The sequence below is a fragment of the Pipistrellus hanaki genome (genome assembly GCF_964339955.1).
Source record: "Pipistrellus hanaki genome assembly, chromosome: 3".
Classification (NCBI taxonomy): domain Eukaryota; kingdom Metazoa; phylum Chordata; class Mammalia; order Chiroptera; family Vespertilionidae; genus Pipistrellus; species Pipistrellus hanaki.
The window spans coordinates 13204894-13223743 of record NC_140505.1 but is presented as its reverse complement, the minus strand read 5'-3'; the positions used below and the strand labels follow the sequence as shown (position 1 = coordinate 13223743).

At 53.2% G+C, this 18850-nt stretch overlaps 1 protein-coding gene and 1 pseudogene across 3 annotated transcripts in view; one reads left to right on the top strand and one right to left on the bottom strand.

The window, feature by feature from the left end:
* PRAG1 (PEAK1 related, kinase-activating pseudokinase 1) overlaps nucleotides 1–15496 on the top strand; it is a 55353-nt gene extending 39857 nt beyond the window's left edge. For both annotated transcript variants that reach the window (XM_084876896.1, XM_084876897.1), the window contains 2 exons: nucleotides 5579–6333; nucleotides 13919–15496. In XM_084876896.1, the coding sequence (XP_084733022.1) occupies nucleotides 5579–6333; nucleotides 13919–15124 (1961 nt within the window). In that variant the 3' untranslated portion in view covers nucleotides 15125–15496. The remainder of the gene's footprint in view (nucleotides 1–5578; nucleotides 6334–13918) is intronic.
* A 1297-nt stretch (nucleotides 15497–16793) lies between these two features.
* On the bottom strand, nucleotides 16794–18501 carry LOC311618700 (small ribosomal subunit protein uS2-like; annotated as a pseudogene). The gene has a single exon. The product of its transcript is annotated as a small ribosomal subunit protein uS2-like (transcript).
* Between the last annotated feature and the right edge of the window lie 349 nt (nucleotides 18502–18850).

Below are 18850 nucleotides of genomic sequence, written 5' to 3'. Positions count from 1 at the left end.
CCTCCCCCTAAATTCCTTTCAGATCCCGCCCAGTGCCCCATGGGCGATGGGTAGTTTCCCACAGGAAACAGTCTCTCTTCCCTAAAGAGCGGAGGTGTTCTCTGTGGTCGGCCCCTGGCTTTGCATGCAGAATTGGAAATTGGGAGGAAAACTCAAGGAGCTGGGATCTGGAGCTCTCTGGCCCAATTAGCGTGCAAAATCATTAAATAAAACAAAAACCTACACTGACATAACTATGATGTAAGCAGACTTCTCAGAAAAAGTTTTTTCATTTTCACCCCTTTTTTTACCCTGATCGTAAGCCAGAATTTGGAAACGGAGTGATCTAATGCCAGCATAAACCAGGACATAGAGACATACCTCATTCTACTGTGCTTCTTTTAATTGGGCTTTGCAGATGTTGCATATTTTTTTTTTTTTAACAAAGGGAAGGCCAGACCCGCCCCTCCCTTGGCAAAGAGATCATGACTCGCTCTATTGCAGGTCTCGCTTTCTTGCGGTGGTCTGGAACCAAGCCCACAGTCTTTCGAGGTGTGCCTGTGTTTGAAGCCGTCTCATGTGCCCTTGGAGCTGAGTCCTAGGAATATCGGCCTCTGGCCCGAGTCTTTCAGGATGATTTTAGACACAATCTTCTGAACCAGTGGTTTGCGTGTGAATTCCGGAACTATTTTAGGTGTGGAGGCATGTGTGCTCCCTCTTCTAAACCCGGAGTGTGGCAGCTGCTGCAAATAGTAAGGCTCGAGCCGCTTGTTGTGTTTAGGAGGAGGCTCTCACATTAAGAGTCAAGAAAATGACAGTGTCTGGGTGGGTCTTTAGGGTGGCCGGATCCCTAGAAGGCAGCTACTGCGTGACTCGCGGTGGAGAAGCCGGTTTCACCCAGAAGGGCCACCTGCCGGCATCTATTTCAGGATCGCCCTAAGAACACCCGAGGCACCAAGGGGCCTGGGGCGCCTACGGCTATCGGGTGCATTGTGGTCTGATCACCTGCTCCGGTGCCACATCTGGAGAACAGCCTCAAGTACCCATGGGTTCCGAAGGGTGCCTCCGGTCGGAAGGCGGTGCCTGCTACAGTAGCAGGCAGTACTTCTTTTCTGACTACGAGAAGCACAGCATGCCTCTGTAATAGCCTGCTGTCCGGGCAGAGTGCATCCTTCCTGTGGGCCGTGAGCCCACACACCTGAGAGGCCCTTGTAGGTTCCGTCGTTGACATCGGCTGGGAAGTGGCGGGTTGGGGAGTGTCCTTCTGCAGCGCCATCCTCCTGATGATTTTGCACTTTTCGCGGGGATTGCTGGGTGGCAAACACTAGTGTCTAAGAAAGACCGAAAAATGAACCAGCCCACATGCTGGTCCTTGAAGCCACACCTCCTCCTATTACCCAGCACGCCTTGCCTACGTGGTCGTGGGCTAGGAGTCTGATCGAAGCCTCTGCCTCGCTCAGCCCCCACGGTCCCCAGGAGAGCCAGGGCGCACCCTTGCCTTCCCACCGCCTGACACACGCGTTAGTTTTTGTGCTGAAGCAGAGCCTCCTGATTCTCTCCAGCAGTCTGTGGGAGAAGAGCGTGCAGACAGGCTGTTTAAAGATTCCTGCTGCCCTTACAGATCGGGGAGTTCACCGTGGGCAGCTGTGGGAAGAGATAGGGAGGGAGAGGCAGGGCAGCGTAGCCATCTGCGTGGAGGTGTTTTATTTCAGGGGCGGCCCTGAGACAAAGTGCATGTTAGGAGAGGTCGAGGTGGAGGGAGTGGCTGAAATTATAGACTATCGGTGCTGGAAGGGGCCTCAAGGCGATGCCATCCAGTCCATTTTTAAATGAGGAAACTCGGCAGAGGCGGGGAGGGGGGTTCACAAAGGTTACAGTTCACCCCGCAGAGCAGGGCAGAGGCAGGAAGGGGCGTGTGGAGGCATCAAGGAGATGCTCGCAAGGAAAAGCCAGTGAGGATTGGGGCATAAAATAAGCACAGGATTGACAGAGGGGACTAAGGACTGATGTGTCAGAGCCGCCCCAGTCGCTGGACTGGACCAGGCAGGCTGTCCCTGTTGCTGGAGGCACTCATTAAAGCATGCACATCATACCCTGCTTTCTCTCCTCATCCCCCATATTCTCTCTGTGTGTGTTTTTTTAAACATATTTTTAGCCGAAACCGGTTTGGCTCAGTGGATAGAGCGTCGGCCTGCGGACTGAAAGGTCCCAGGTTCGATTCCGGTCAAGGGCATGTACCTTGGTTGCAGGCACATCCCCAGTAGGGAGCGTGCAAGAGGCAGCTGATCGATGCCTCTCTCATCGATGTTTCTAACTCTCTATCCCTCTCTCTTCCTCTCTGTAAAAAATCAATAAAATATATATTTTTAAAAAAACATACTTTTATTGATTTCAAAAAGAGAGGGAGAGGGAGATGGAGAAATAGAAACATCAACGATGAGAGAATCATTGATCAGCTGCCTCCTGCATGCTACTGGGGATCAGGCCCGCAACCCAGGCATGTGCCCTGACCAGCAATCAAACCATGACCTCCTGGTGGGTTCATAAGTCGACACTCAACCACTGAGCCACACCAGCCAGGCTCTTCTGCATTTTCATAATAAATTAATTTAGGATTCGGCAGCTCGATGGGGCAGGCTTCTGCTGTCCAGAAGGCAGAAAGGCTGGGAAAGGACGTAGCTCTGCTCGGCCCCTTCTTGCTCATCACTTGGGTGCTTGGTGGCTGAGGCTCGGGGCCCTGGGAAAGTCTCGCTCCTCCCTTTTGTAGCCTGGGGGTTAGTACACGATCCTCCCGGCTCAGCCTGTGCTGCTCCGGGAAGGAGGGAGGAGGTGACCCAGCCTTCGTCTGTCCCCACTGCTGACCCAGCCCTTGGAGGAGAAAAGCTTGTTACCGGAGCGTGGGGTGGGGACCTATGACGCCAGGGTTCCAGCTGCAGAGACCAGTGCCATCAGCTCTCCCTCCTCTCTGATCGGTTCCCATGTGCCCCGTTCGGACTGTCGAGGGGAGAGTGTACACAGGTGTGTGAAGTGGGCGGTCCCACTGTGCCACTGTTGCTTGATTTATCATTAACCTAGGCCTGTTGGAAGGGACAGAAGTCACTCCTTCAGCCTGGGCCCCGCCTACCACAGCCCGCTGAGGCAGGGCGAGGTGGGTAGGGGCACTGCCATCCTGAACTCCTCCTGGGCCCGGTGGCAGGTGCTGGGCGTGGGCCCTGACAGCCTCACTCAGCTGCACAGGCTTCTCGGCATGAGCCTGCTGGCTCCCAGCTCCTGTGTTCAACGCACAGCAGTGTGCACCGGCTTTGTGCTCCTGTGAACTCTGCACTCGGGCTGTACTGGGCAGGAGGCCCCCTGCTGTCACGCACTATGGGGGTGTGTGTGTCTGGCTGGCAGTGAGGCTGGGGCATGGGTGTCAGCATCTACCCTGCCCAGGGCAAGGTGAGCCCTGAGGAGTGGTCATTCACCTTGCTCCTGAGAGGGTCCTCCCCCCTACGGGCACCCTAAGTCAGAGACCCACTGTTGATCTGAAGGGCTTGGTGCCAGTGCTTGTCCTGGGGGCCCACTCTGTCCCCATGCGGGTTGGAGAAAGCAGAGAGGAACTCAGAGTGGGCATAGAAGGCTAGGAGAGCCCAGCCGGTGTGGCTCAGTGGTTGAGAGTCGAACCAAAGATTAAAAGGTCACTGGTTTGATTCCCAGGCAGGGCACATGCCTGGGTTTCGGGCTTTATCCCAGTCGGTGCAGGCAGGAGGCAGTCATTCGATGATGATGATGATGATGATGATGATGACAATGATGTTTCTCATGGATGCTTCTGTCTCTCTATCCCTCTCTCTTCCTCTCTCTTTAAAAAATTTTTTTAAATCTTTTTTTTTTTTTTTAAAGGCTAATAGTAAGGTCATGTGCACCCGCAGGAGGGATACAACATTCATAGAGAGTTTGCCTCCTTTGGGCCTTTCACGCAGACTCCGGGCCTGTGTGTGCGTTATGCCTCCTCCCCCAGCCGTGCTGCGAAGGCGGGGGTGGTCCGGGCCCACACGGTGACGTGGCCCCGGGAACTAAATGCGGGGTGCACAGCACAAGTACCCGTTCCCTTCCCTCTAAGACCCCTATTCCTTTTACATTGTAACCAGGACGACAGGGTGCGTTTTCCAATCTACGAACACAGTTCCTGTGTTGTTGTTCTTAACCCTCCTTAAAAGCTGTTATTAAAGTCATGGGTGCACCTTCCGGTCAGTTCTTAGAATGACACAGATGGGGCTTATTTCAGCTTGCCCTTTCCCATTTCCGATGTCCGTAGCTTCTCCTTACAACTTTTCCCACCTGGCTTCCTGTTTCACTGGAAAATCGCCACGTTATCTGCCGGCCCAGTGTCAAGTGCAGCCTCCATCCTGTCTGGGCCAGCCCGTCATCTCATCTCCGGGGATGATTCTGAACACCCCCATGCTCTGTGGAGACCTGTGGCCATGGGGGACCTCCCCACAACCCCAGAAAGTGTCCCCACTCTGGGACCGGGGGTTCTGGACACATTTGCTTTCCCTTGAGATCTATTTGCTGCTGCTGTTTTTACTGAAACCACCTTCCTGTGCCTTCTAAACTATCTGCGGGCCAGGCCTGCCCCCGAGGCACCAGTCAATGTTTGTCAAAACTCCTACAACAGCACACTAAGAGGGAGGGATTTTACTGTGGGTAAATTGCACCCTCTATAAACCTGACTTTTTAACGAAATCCAGCCAAACTGCACGCATTCAGGTGTGTGGCTGCTGTTGCAGTGTTGTTTGCAAAATATGGGAAGCAGCCTCAGTGACATTCAAGAGGGGACTGGATAAGTGGATGATGATACTTGCATAGGATGATATATGATCGATAGCTGTGAAATGGAACTACATAGATCTGTACACCTGCTGTGAAATATCTTTAAGATATTTGAATATATCTTTAAGTTGCATCAAGTGAAGAAAAGCCATGTTACCTACAGTGGGCAGGTTTGCTTTTTTGTGTACATGTGTGCATGGCGTTCGTTGATTTGATTGGTGTGTCTCCAGAAGGATGCGTGAGAAATTGCTGCCATGGTTTCCTCTGAGAGGGCCTGGGTGCTGAGGGCCGACATAGAAGGAAGACTTCGTTGGCACTCTACACCGTTTTGGTTTTTTTTGTTATCCTTGCTCAAGGGTATTTTTCCATTGATTTTTTGAGAGTGGGCGGGGAAGGGGGGACATCAATGTGAGAGACACTCATCGATTGGTTGCTGCTTGCATGCACCCTGATGGGCCGGGGATTGAACCTGCAACCCAAGTACGTGCCCTTGACCGGGAATCGAACCCATCACCCTTCAGTGTGCAGACGTATATTCTGTCCACTTAGCCACACCAGCCAGGCCTGTGCACTGTTTTTGTATTTAAATGGTTTTCATTTGTGCGGATATCGTCACTTCGAGAGGTAAATAAAAATAAAATGAATTGCTTTGTGATAGCTAGCTCGCTAGCTAGATGGATGGGTGGGTAGATAGACAGACAGACAGATGGGCAGTAGGTAGATGCAAGTCCACGGGGTTCTGGAATGAATGGCACTGACCTCCAGCCTATTTGTTTCTCCATGTCAGGCCCATCGTCTGAGCCGCCTCACTCGCCCAGCAGCAGCGGGAAGAAGCTCTTTGCTCCCGTCCCGTTCCCTTCGGGCTCCACGGAGGACGTGTCCCGCAGCAGCCCCCTGCAGCCGCCGCCCCTGCCCCAGAAGAAGCTAGTGAGCCGGGCAGCTTCCTCGCCCGACGGCTTCTTCTGGACCCAGGGCTCCCCCAAGCCCAGAGCGGCCAGCCCCAAGCTGAACCTCAGCCACTCGGAGATCAACGTCCGCACGCACGAGGAGTCCCCCTTCGGCTTCTCCTCCAGCCACGGCAGCCGCCACCATCACGCCTTCTCCTCGGAGCCTCTGGAGAGAGCGTTCAAGGGCAACGGCCACTGGATCCCGGCCCCGGGGCTGGCGGGCGGCCGAAGCGGCCGCGGGAGCCCCAACCTGCAGGGCCGGGGGGTGCCCTCGGCCTCCTCCTCCCAGCTGAGCGTGGCCAGCCAGGCCTCCACCGGCAGCAACCAGCTGCAGCTGCACAGCCTGCTGAGCAGCATCAGCAGCAGGGAGGGCACCCACACCAAGCTGGTGGGGCTCTACGCCCAGTCCCTGGTCCGCCTCGTGGCCAAGTGCGAGGACCTGTTCATGGGCCGCCAGAAGAAGGAGATGCACTTCAACGAGAACAACTGGTCGCTCTTCAAGCTGACCTGCAACAAGCCCTGCTGCGACTCGGGGGACGCCATCTACTACTGCGCCACCTGCTCCAAGGACCCCGGCAGCACCTACGCCGTGAAGGTAGGTACCGCCCTCCGCATCGGCAGCACGGCCCGCTGGTCCTGGCTCCGGCGGGACTGTGGCCAGAGCGAGTCCTCGCCTCTCCGGGTTTCCAGGGGAGGGCTGAGTCCAAAGGTTCCTCTTAGCACTGAATACTGGGTGACCTCACTCTGCCTGGCAAAGGGCACGGTGCGTTGAGGTTTGTACTGTGAATGGATGATTCATTTTGTGCTTCCAGGCATGAATGGAGGTGATCTCGTTGGATTAAGATAGCAGTTGTCTTTTAATGCAACGAGAGTTCCTTCATTCATTCAGGGGGCTTTTACTGAGTGCCTACGATAGGCCAGGTATTTCCTCAAGGTCTGAGTATAGAGAAGTGGACATGAGGTTCCTATGGAATTTACAGTCTAGCACAGAAGATAGACAGGGTGTTGTCCTTCAGACAGTTAGGATATTGTCCTTTAGACCTTGAACAATAAGGGTAAGAGCATTGACTGAGCATTCACTATACAACTAGACTCTTTTCCAGCTGCATGAACCACATGACCTTGAATCCCCACAGGGTAGGTAGGTTTCACAGATGAGGAATCTGCAGCTTAAAATGATTAAGTGACTTGCCCATAGTGAGCCGATGGCTGAGACGGATGCGTTGTCTTGTCTACAATGCCTGTGCTACCATCATGTCAGTTAAGACAAATGAAGCTCAGAGAAGCCAAGTGATTAGTCCAAGGTAACACAGCTCTTTAATCTTTGCCCCTGGGTCAGGGCTGTTGCTGCCACACCCCACTGCTCTCGCAGAGTGCGGTTTCAAGCCCGCTGGTTGAGCATCTGCACACATCTGGCCATTTGGATCTTGGCCATTGACTCAAGCCTTCCCGTGTGACTTCTTCATCTCCTCTCAGTGTGCCTTGCATGTCTGATGGGTCTGTGGCCCTTCTATAAGCTTAGGCTTTCGGTTGGGAATGAGGAGGGGAACCCTGAACGCTCTTTTGCCATCACCTGTCCCAAGATGTTTTGCTTCCAGTTAGAAAAGATGTAAATAGCAAACTAATGTTAAATAGCCTTGGTGGGGCAGCTTCCTATGTATGAGTGAAATTTTAAAAGATTACAATTATTAGCCAAGGAAATTAGCATTGAATTTTACTTTGAGATTTTTCTTTTAAGAAATTAGTGACACCACCCTAAATGATAGATTGGGAACCACTGATTTCTATGTTCAAGGAACTACATACAATTACTTGCTGCCTTCCTATGAAAAAAAAAAAAAAAGGAGGGGGAGGGGATGGCTATGAGGAAGGTCCAGTGATTGTACAGAAATCAAGGCCCTGGAAGACGAGGGGCTGTGTCCAGAGGACGGGCACTACACGGAAGAAATCACCAAGGTCAGGAATGAGAGTCTGTGGACTTCCTGAAGTTCGTTGCCTCTATTTTTTTTTTTTAACTTTTTTTTTTTTTAATATATTTTATTGATTTTTTTTTACGAAAGGAAGGGAGAGGGATAGATAGCTAGAAACATCGATGAGAGAGAATCATCGACCAGCTGCCTCCTGCATACCCCCTACCGGGGATGTGCCCGCAACCAAGGTACATGCCCTTGACCAGAATCGAACCTGGGACCCTTCAGTCCACAGACCGACGCTCTATCCACTGAGCCAAACCGGTTTCGGCTTCATTACCTCTTTATATCTAACCCCAATAGCTACTCTCTTGGTAAGGTCCCTTCCCTGCCACTCCCCCAACCACGGTTAAAAAAAAGAAAAACACAATGCTGGCATGTCCCCTCCTATTGGGATGGTGCTGTATCCGGCAGAGGAAGGAGTGAGCGGACCCTCCAGTGAGCTGAATGTGATCAGCCCCTTCCCACCTTCCGCCCAGCGCCAGGGGTCCGTATCCACCGACGAAAGGAACGTAGATGGAGATCCCTGAACACCACAGGGATGGAGGCGCCTTGGGGAAGTTCATTGTCGCTCGCCCCAGTGAACCTGAGCAAGGGAGCTGTGCATCCTCCCTCTGCGTCCGCCTTCCCGGTCCAAGGGCATCAGTCATTCTCCTCGTCTCCTGGGGCTGGACCTGGGCCTCTTTCACCGTCAGGAGACAGCTGGCCTTTCCATGTGAGCGGGAAAGAGCCTGGCGGGAGAGGCCTCGTCCCTCTGGCCCCGAGGGCGAAAGCAATGTGACCCTCCTGCAAAGAACTGAGGGGCCCTCTGGCACGAGATCTACCAGGGTTCGGGGTTTTCTACACGTGACTGCGACGTGCAGCTTGCAATCTAGAACCTCCTGTCACAATGTAGAATCAGCTGCATTCTCCATTGTGAATGCAAAAAACCCAGCTGCCCCGGAGGATGTTAAAGGCAAGCGTTACTTCTCGTTTCAGTAGGAAAGTAAACCCTGAGGAAACGGGGAGATAGGAGGCCTTGGTCTTCGAAGGAAGAGGGCCCCACGTGTTCCCCGTCTGATTTTGCTGGACACTCGGCAGTGCAGGTGTCCCGTGGAGAGGGGGCTCCGGAGAAGGGCTGGAAATGGTCAGAGACGGGGGAACCGCAAGATCCGTTTGCACCTGTGCCGGGCCTGGTGCTGGGGGGCGGGCGGGGTGTGAGCGTCATTTCGCACGTGCAGCTGTTCCGCCTCATTAGCTGCCTGGTCTAGACGGGAGCACGGTTGTCTGACCTCCCGGAGAAGGGGAGCGGGTCCCCCTCTGGAGCCTGTCTGTCGCCAAGCTCATTTCATCTGCGCCTGGCGGGCAGGAGCCTCTGTCGGGAGCCTGTAGGGAGCCCTGTGGACAAAGGCCAGCTCGCACCTGCTCCCACTGATGCCGGGCCCTGGTTCTGGGGCTCGCAGCAGAGAGGAGGGGACGGCTGCTCTGTAGCCCTGCTCATGCGTACAGGGCAGGGGGAAAGCTATTAGTTGTGTGTGAGGTTTCGAAGCCAGGTTCATTCCTCAGTCACCTAGAGCCGTGGTCGGCAAACGGCGGCTCGCAAGCCACCTGCGGCTCTTTGGCCCCTTGAGTGTGGCTCTTCCACAAAATACCACTATTTTGAAGAAGTGGCGTTAGAAGAAGTTGAAGTTTAAAAATTGGCTCTTCAAAGACATGTCAATCGTTGTCCTGTTGGTATTTGGCTCTGTGGACTCGTGAGTTTGCCGACCGCTGGCCCAGAGCTTCCGTTGAGTGATTAGGGGCCTGGGTTGGGCCGGCTGGGCCTTTTTTTCTTATTGAACAGACGTGACTTCGCCCAGGTTCTCTGCAGGGAGTGAGGACCAGGCTGCAAAGTTTAAAGGAAGACTTGGCTCAACCAAACGTTTGAAATGGGAGCTGAATCAAAGGTTTGTGTGAATGTCTTGAGCCAAAAAAAAAAACAAAAACGCTGCAGACGCCTGAAAATGAAATGAGGGGGTGGGGCAGGTGGGGATGGAAAGGAAGCTGCCCGCCCCTGTCCCTCCCGTCCCTCCACCCAGCTGTCTGTGCAGCCAGATGACCCGCTCTTTGGTTTTTGAACCACATCCAGCACGGTTGCCATGGACGCTGCTCCTTCATTTACATCTCTGTGCGAACTGTCAGCGCTCCCCTGGGAGTGTTCGCAGGGCCGGGCCTTGGAGACCCCGGAGAAAGGGGGGTCCTTGGAAACAGTGCCCATGCCCCAGGCAGCTGCGCCCTCGGTTGGTACAATAACCTACACACCAGCTCTGGGGTGTGCACGGAGCACGGTTGCCGCCAAACCTGCCAGAGCCATCACCATAGCAACCTTCCCCAGCGACTGCTCACCTGGGCCAAGCGCCACACCCATGCTGAGAGCCACGCAAGTGCTGAGAGCCACACCCGTGTTGTGTCATTGAATGCTCCCAGCAGCCGCCAGGAAGGAGCTGATCCTGCCCTGTACAGGGGGTAGAAGGCAGACTTGGAGATAAATACAGCCAGTCCTCACTGTATGGATTCCATGTTGTGAATTCACTGCTAAAACATATTTGTAACTCAAATGCTTACGGCATTTTTGTGGTCATTTCTGGACATGCACAGAGGGGGGAGGATTGGAATCGCCCCATCTGCAAATTCCCAGCAGTGGTGGCACAAGGGGGCGCTCCACCTGGTTTCAGCGCTCGTTGTCAACAGGGTCCCTCCCGTGGTCTAGTGACTGCCTCGTTCTTCACAGTTTGGGGCTTGTTGGCAGTGACGATGCTGTTTAAGTGGCCAGGCTGAGTGCTGGGGTCCTGTCTGCCGCTCCTGAGGGCTGTGGTGTGCCTCTGGGAGAGCACTGGACCCGCTCCATGCAGGCAGGAGGTAAAGTGCTGTTGGCCGTGAGTTCAGTGTTAATGAATCAACAGCATCTGTTAATGAGGCATCTCTGAACAGAAACCCACATGAAACAGGGTTCTATGTTGGCCAGCTAATGAAAATGTTGTAACCTGAGGCTGGCTAGAACTTCCCTTTGCATGTCCCCCGGGAGCCGTGGTTCAGAATTCGCTAATTCGCTGTGTGTGGCTGCTTCTCAGAACAGAGCTGCTGCGAGCACCCAGCGCATCGGCAGCTTATCAATGTTTGCAGAGTTTATGCGTAAACCGAGGTCTCTTGCACGCTCAAGCCCGTGCTCTGGCTTCTCAAATTCTTGTCTGTTGTATAATCGTGAGCAAATGGAGCCTCGTGGACCCTCGGCTTCCTCTCCTGTAATCCCATCTACCTCATTTGGTGGGTGGAGATTGAATGGGATTTGATGCGTAGAGGGCTGAGTGGACACAGCGCCTCACTCACGCAGGAGTTCGGTAGGTGGCCATGTGGCTGAGATACCCTCACTGGAGGGAGTGACCCAGACATCAGCACTGTGTTTCCCACATGCTCAGAGAGAGCACTGCAGGCTGGCCCATACCCAGTGGTTGGTATTTATATGCAAGACTATCTGTGAGGACCACTCCCCTAAATTTCCTTCAAGTTAATAGTGTTCCAAAAGCCAGAGTATCTGTATTTATTTATTTGTAATTATATATAATATATATATATCTATACACATATATACACATATATACATATATATAATTTCAGAGAGGAAGGAAGAGGGAAAGAGAGAAACATCCATGATGAGAGAGAATCATTCATTGGCTGCCTCCTGCATACCCCACACTGGGGATCAAGCCCACAACTGGAACTTGTGCCCTGACAGGGAATCCAACTGTGACCTTCTGGTTCATTGGTTGACGCTCAACCATTGAGCCACATCGGCTGGGCAGGAGACGGCCATTTAAAAGCTAAGGACAGTTGAATAAGAAAGAGCCTGCAACAATGCCCTCTAGATAAAGTATTCCAAAATCATGTTTGCTGGCATAATGGAACCAAAATCTAGGCTAAATGCACTTCCCTTTTATTTCTATCCCACTCCCATAGCAGAAAAATTGCCAGACTAATGTGTTACCTCCCCCGCTTCCCCGTTAGGTTGATAAAAGTTTCCTAAGAGGCTGAACTCTTTTGATCCCAAGATTTGTGCTGAGAAGGGTTCTGTAGCTGCAGCATAAGTAAATCTCTGTGCAAAGTGCTTGCTGTGGAACTTCTAAAAACAGCGCCTGTGAGCTTGTGACCATTGCAGACACTGGAGCGGGGCCGCGCAGCAGCCCGAAGGGTTATTCTGGGATTGTCCGCTGGATGGTGTGTTCCGGGTGGATGCGAGAAGCCTTTCTTCCGGGGATTACACACTGATCCCTGCCTTCCACAAAGCCAGGCTGAGGCTGTGCACCAGCCTTGGGGAGAGGAGATCACAGACCCTCTTCAGTCCCTTTCGGGGTAATTACAGGGCACTGGAGGCCCACGGTGTCTGGCTCCAGGCTCTCCCGTTGTGTGGCGACCTGATGAGGATTAGTGCCGCTGGAGGGCCGGGTGGCTGGCGTCGTCATTAGTACAGAAAGATGCTGAAGAGAGGGGTGTGGGGATTCCCCAGAGGAGCTTGCGAACACCTGTGTGCTTACTCCTGCTTTCCGCTCAGAGGGTGCCTTTGGCCCGTTGGGTTTCCTGGCCCTGGAGAGCTTTCTGTTTTCCTTCAGCTACTCTGACTCACGTGGCAGTTTCATTGAAATCAGCCCTGCAGGTCAGGCCAGCCAGAAGGCAGTGCGTCTGTACCCGGATCTGGAAACGAGGGCAGCCTCAGAGAACGTAGCCAAGGCCCACGAGCTTAGGGCCTGCGTCTGACCCTGAGGTTCCCGGGAAGGATGCACCCCTGTGGTCAGGCCAGTCCCCTGTCAGGTTGCTGCCCATTCAGGTGCTGGGGGTGGGCAGCAAGGCTGACTGCCCATGCTCTGATCTGGCTTCCTGAGGATCTGTCCAGCTGGCACTGTGGGCAGAGGGAAGTCTTCCTACCAATGCCGGGGGCCACACTGTATGTAGTTGCTCAGGGATCCCACACTTTTTAATATATATATATATATATATATATATATATAATTGATTTTTTTTACAGAGAGGAAGAGAGAGGGATAGAGAGTGAGAAACATAGATGAGTAAGAAACATCAATCAGCAGCCTCTTGCACACCACCTATTGGTTGTGTCCGCAACCAAGGTACATGCCCTTGACCGGAATCGAACCTGGGACCTTCCAGTCCATAGGCCAACGTTCTATCCACTGAGCCAAACCGGTTTTGGCTGGGACCCCACTCTTACTGGTTGTGTGATCATTCTACAGAAATCGCCAAACCATGTTCCAAAGTGACTACACTGTTTTTACAAACCGCCTGCCCTAGATCAGTGTTCCCATTTCTCCTTATCGTCATAGACACTTGATAATTGTCTGTCCTTTTCCTTATGGCCATTCTAGTGGGCGGCAGCCAGTATCTCGCTGTGGGTTTGATTTGCATGTCCCTAATGACTCATGATGGTGAAACATCTTTTCAGATGCCTATGGCCATTTACATATTTCTTTGGTGAAATGCCTGTTCATACCTTTGCCCTACTTTTTCATTGGGAAGTTTATCTCATAACTGAGTGATGAGTTTTTTTTGTAAACTGGATACAAAGCATTTATCAGATATGTGTCTTGTCCATATTTTCTCCCAAGCCTTTTGCTTGCCTTTCCTTTTTATTTGTTTTATTTTATTTTTATTGATTTCAGAGAGGAAGAGAGAGGGAGAGAGAGATAGAAACATCAATATGAGAAGAATCATTGAGCGGCTGCCTCCTGTATGCCCCTTACTGGGGATCGAGTCTGCAACCCAGGCATGTGCTCTTGGCTGGAATTGAACCTGGGACCCTTCAGTCCAAAGGCCGACGCTCTAGCCACTGAGCCAAACCGGCTAGGGCCCTTTCTTTTTTCTTAAAGGTACATTTTTAAAGCCTAAAAGTTTTGAATTTTGCTGGGGTCAAACTTATCCATTCTTTCTTTTAGGAACCATGCTTTTGGTATGGTATCAGATGTCTTTGCTCAACCCAAGATTCTTGCCTCTGTTTTCCTCTAACATTTGTGTGTTCGGTCCCTTATACCTAAGTCTCTGTGACCATTCTGAGTTCATGTGTGTGCATGGCGTGAAGGAAGTTTCACTTCACCTTTTCACAGGGGGATTTCCAAATGTCCCCAACACCGTTGGTTGAACAGAGGATGGATCCCCCTCTTGACCTCGCCTCTCCTTTCCCCCCCGCAGATCTGCAAAAGCCCCGAGCCCAAAGGGGCCTCCTACTGCAGCCCGGCGGTGCCCGTGCACTTCAACATCCAGCAGGACTGCGGCCACTTCGTGGCCTCGGTGCCCTCCAGCATGCTCGCCCCGCCGGACGTGCCCAAGGACGTGCCCAAGGACCCCGCGCCCGCCCCGCCCGCCCCGCCCCCCGCCCAGGAGCAGGACTGCGTGGTGGTCATCACCCGGGAGGTGCCCCACCAGACCGCCTCGGACTTCGTGCGGGACTCGGCCGGCACCCACCGGGCCGAGCCCGAGGCCTACGAGCGCCGCGTGTGCTTCCTGCTGCTGCAGCTCTGCAACGGGCTGGAGCACCTCAAGGAGCACAGGGTCATCCACCGGGACCTCTGCCTGGAGAACCTGCTGCTGGTGCACTGCACCCCCCAGGCCTCCCCCGGCCCCCCTGCCTCCTCCTCCGCCGCCGCCCCCACCACTACCAGCACCTCTCCCTCCACCACAGGCACTGCCCCTGCTGCTAGTCCCGCCCCCGGCCCCTCCACCACCCTCCCCACCAGGGTCACCCCCAGCCCCCCACCACCCCCCACCTGCCCGGGGGCGCCCAGGGAGGAGCACCTGCCCCGGCTCATCATCAGCAACTTCCTGAAGGCCAAGCAGAAGCCGGGCAGCACCGCCAACCTGCAGCAGAAGAAGAGCCAGGCCCGGCTGGCCCCTGAGATCGTGTCCGCCTCCCAGTACAGCAAGTTCGACGAGTTCCAGACGGGCATCCTCATCTACGAGCTGCTGCACCAGCCCAACCCGTTCGAGGTGCGGGCCCAGCTGTGGGAGCAGGACTACCGGCGGGAGGACCTGCCACCACTGCCCGCCCTGTCCCTCTACTCGCCCGGCCTGCAGCGGCTCGCCCACCTGCTGCTGGAGGCCGACCCCATCAAGCGCATCCGCATCGGGGAGGCCAAGAGGGTGCTGCAGTGCCTGCTGTGGGGGCCGCGGCGGGAGCTGGTGGAGCAGGGGGGCCCGGGGGCCTCGGAGGAGGCGCTGAGCAGCACGCTGCACAACTGGATCGACATGAAGCGCGCCCTGATGATGATGAAGTTCGCCGAGAAGGCCGTGGACCGCAGGCGAGGGGTGGAGCTGGAGGACTGGCTCTGCTGCCAGTACCTGGCGGCCGCCGAGCCCAGCGCCCTCCTGCAGTCGCTCAGGCTCCTGCAGCTGCTGTGAGCGCGGCCCCCGCCTGCACTTTGGCTATCCACCCGCTTCACGTCCGGCCCCTTTCCGTGGCCTGACCCCGCCGCGCCCTGCCTGCCTCAGAAAGCTTCGTGTCTCCCTGGGGAAATGGTACAGTGACTGTCCTACTCGGATGTAATGTGTACATAACGTGTGTCCATGGAAAAGGCTGATGAGGGTGTCCGTGCCGCCCAGGGCCCCCTCTGCTCCCGGGTGCTCCTGGTCTCTCCGCGGTGATGCACGCTCTGGCTCAGTCCAGGTCCTGGGGACCCGGCTGCCAGCAGAATGAAGCCTGGATCTTGTCACCTTCCTGTCTAATTGTTATTTAAACAAAACAAAAAAAGTCATTAAAAATTTTTTGATTGAGTCACGAGCAAAGCTCTTTTATCCCCAGGTGTCCAAGTGCATGACTGTCTTTGGTGGGTAAAACTGAAGCAAAATGGCTGGGCCCCTTGGAGTGGCCTTGGTCTTGCCCTTCTCCTGATAGAGCAGCAGGTCTAGCCCAGGCTTGGTGGGGGCCTATCTTCCCCGTTTCCCTCCCAATTCCACCCCCACAGTCTCAGACGGAATCTAGACGCGGCTGGTGTGGTTCCACAGGTTGGGAATTCAATCCCACTGCTCCAAACCATTTCCACTTGGCTAACGCGGGTGTTGGTGAGAGGCCTGGATGAAAACAGAATCCACTCCAGATAGTTTGATGTAAAAACCTTAGAAAGGTGGGGGCAAGGTTAAGGGAAGAGACGATGATGAGGCAGAGACTGGCACGGGAGAACCACCTACTCGTTGCCACCTGTCATCTCCAGGCCAAGACCAACGGGACACCAGACAGCCAGGGGAGGGGGTGGGGGGATGCCTGGGCGGGATCAGCCTCCCCGAGCAGGGAGAAGCGGTGAATGGTGGGGGTGGCCGTGGGCTGTTCTTCCTGTACTAGATCGTGGAAAGGCAGCAGTAGAACTCAAGCTCTCATTCCCAGACCAGCGTTCTGCTGTTCTAAGCTCCTTCCGGTTTCCAGTTTTAAAGACGCAAACGTTTAACCCTTATTGGCACCTGCTGTCTACTACAGTCAGTGTGTTACCATGCCTTTATTTATTTTTTTTAAAGGATCATATTTTTTATTTATTTATTTTTAAAATATATTTTATTGTTTTTTTTAAAGAGAGGAAAGGAGAGGAATAGAGAGTTAGAAACATCGATGAGAGAGAATCATCAATTAGCTGCCTCTTGCACACCCCCTACTGGGGATGTGCCCGCAACCAAGGTACATTCCCTTGACTGGAATCGAACCTGGGACCCTTCAGTCCGCAGGCCGATGCTCTATCCATTGAGCCAAACCAGTTTCGGCTACCATGCCTTTATTTTTTTTATTTATTTTTTTTTTAAGAAAATGTTTTTATTGATTTTAGAGAGAAGAGGACAGAGAGGGATAGAGAGATAGAAGCATCGATGAGAGAGAAACATCACTAATTGGCTGCCTCCTGCATGCCTCCTACTGGGAATCACGTCTGTAACCCGGCATGTGCCCTGACCAGGAATCAGGGAAGTGTCCTCCTGGTTCATGCACTGACACTCAACCACTGAGCCACATCAGCAGGGCATGATCCTTGTTTTTATTTTATTTTATTTATTTTATTTATTTTTAAAGAAACTTTATTTTCCATCAACCTTATTTCTGTTCAGTTGAGAATTTGTGGGAGAGCAGCTTAGGCCACTCAGTGGCTGTCCCTACCCATTCAGGAGCCTGAGCGGTGGGGGCTGCAGACCAGTCCTCAGGGGCAGGCTGAGCCCTCCAGTCTTCAGTAGGAAACTGCTGACTGGGCACAGAGGGCACCTGCGCCGTCAGACCAGTCTGTGACCTCAGGCTGCGCAGCAGTGACCTCGGGAGCAGGAGCGGTCCCTTCACCCTGAAATTCCTCCTTGATCACAGCCTTTCCAGCCTCAACTGCTCTTCCTTTTCAATCTCTTCAGGATCTCTGTAGAAGGGAAGATCAGGCATGACTTCCCACGGGTGTTCATGGGAGATGGTGCCACGCATGCATAGTACTTCCCGGGCCAGCATCCACCACATCAGACCCACTGAGTGAGCCCCCTTGTTGTTGCAAGGGATAGTGATATCCACATAGCGCAGAGGAGCGTCTGTGTTACACAGAGCAGTGGTGGGCAAGTTAGCATAAGACGCCTCTGTGAGAGGCTGCTGGGCAGCCCTAGGGTCAGTCACCACCAGAAGTCTTGGCTCCCGGAAGGCTGCCTGGATCTGGTTGGTGAAGGTTCCTGGAGTGACGCCGCCGACAATAGGAGGGGCTCCAGGGGCAGCAGCAAACTTCAGCACAGCCTGCTGGCCAGTGTCCTGGAGGAGATGGCACTGATGTCAGCGGGGTTTTCAATGGCAACAATGGCCCGAGCTACCAGCAGAAGCTTCTCCCAGGTTCTCTTCAGATTGATGATGTAGATGCCATCGCTTTTCCTTTTGTAGATGGAATACAGGACAGTACTGACAGGGTAGTCAGATGACCTCCAAGTTCTCATGAATACATCCCTCCTTTCCCGGTGAAGGAAAAATGTTACCCAAAAGAGGAACTTGTCCTCCTTATAGTCTCCATTTCGGTTGTGTCTGTACCCCTCAGGAGTATGAAGCTGAACCGTTGTATTATTGATCACTTCTATGCAACACTCTTGATCAGGAAAGCTCAGTGGGCGCACCCTACAGTATACTCCAACTGGGTCTTTAAGACTCGTTTGGGATCCTTTCTTCCCTACAGGTTTCCTGGATGTCTTAGTCCTCATTGGCTTCATGGCAGCAAGCTGAGCGCTGCCCAGGTGCACATGCGGGATGCCAGGCTCGGAGGGGAGCCGGCTACCATGCCTTTAAAATGCACACAGGAAAAAAAAAGAAAATGGACACAGAACTAGGAAGCACCAGGACTTCTCCTCTTCAAAGTGACCCAAGGTCAACCGTTACTCATTTGAAGGAAAACAGCCCCCAAGGCCCACGTATTCTTATCGAAAGGACACTCTTCCAATTTCCGAACGAATTCCTAAAACCGTGTTGATTATTATGGACAATTTGAGACAAAGGCAAAGGTTTGCATGGATGTCCTAAACATCTGGGGATGTGGCTAGCAAGCAGGGTGGGGAACTCTGCCAGATCCCCATCTGCATGTCCATGTCCGTGCTTTTGCAAGCTCCGCCCTCTGCCTGGAATGGTAGGTAGACATTCCATTTCCATGCATCTGGGTGAAGACGGCACCTGTAGTCACATTTTTTTATTTCAGTTGTTACTTAAGCATTCAGGAAAGAACTGGCTAAAACCCACTTCCAACTCTGTTTTGGAACAAGAGAAAAGAGTCTTTGAACGCTGGAATCATAATTCTCCACAGGACCTAAGTTTCAGAGGGTATTATTTTGTCAGTTGTTTGTTCCCAAGAATTTTCCAAGCAAACCCTCCACTGTGGAATTGCTGCTCTGCTTTCTTGTTCTTTCTCACTTGGGGGAAATAAACAATGGGGCGGGAGGAGACAAATAGTCCACCAGGGGAGTGTGGTGCCGTTTGGAAACACACATCAAAGGCACATTTTAAATCTCTGAATTAATTGCACATTTTTTATATGCCACCCACTTCATTGGGGGGGAGGGGGGGGGCGGGCAGGTGCAGGAGGGGAGGTTGTAAAAGAGTTTTTAAGAACCAAAATGAACCAAAAAGTAAAAAATGCGGGGGGAGAACAT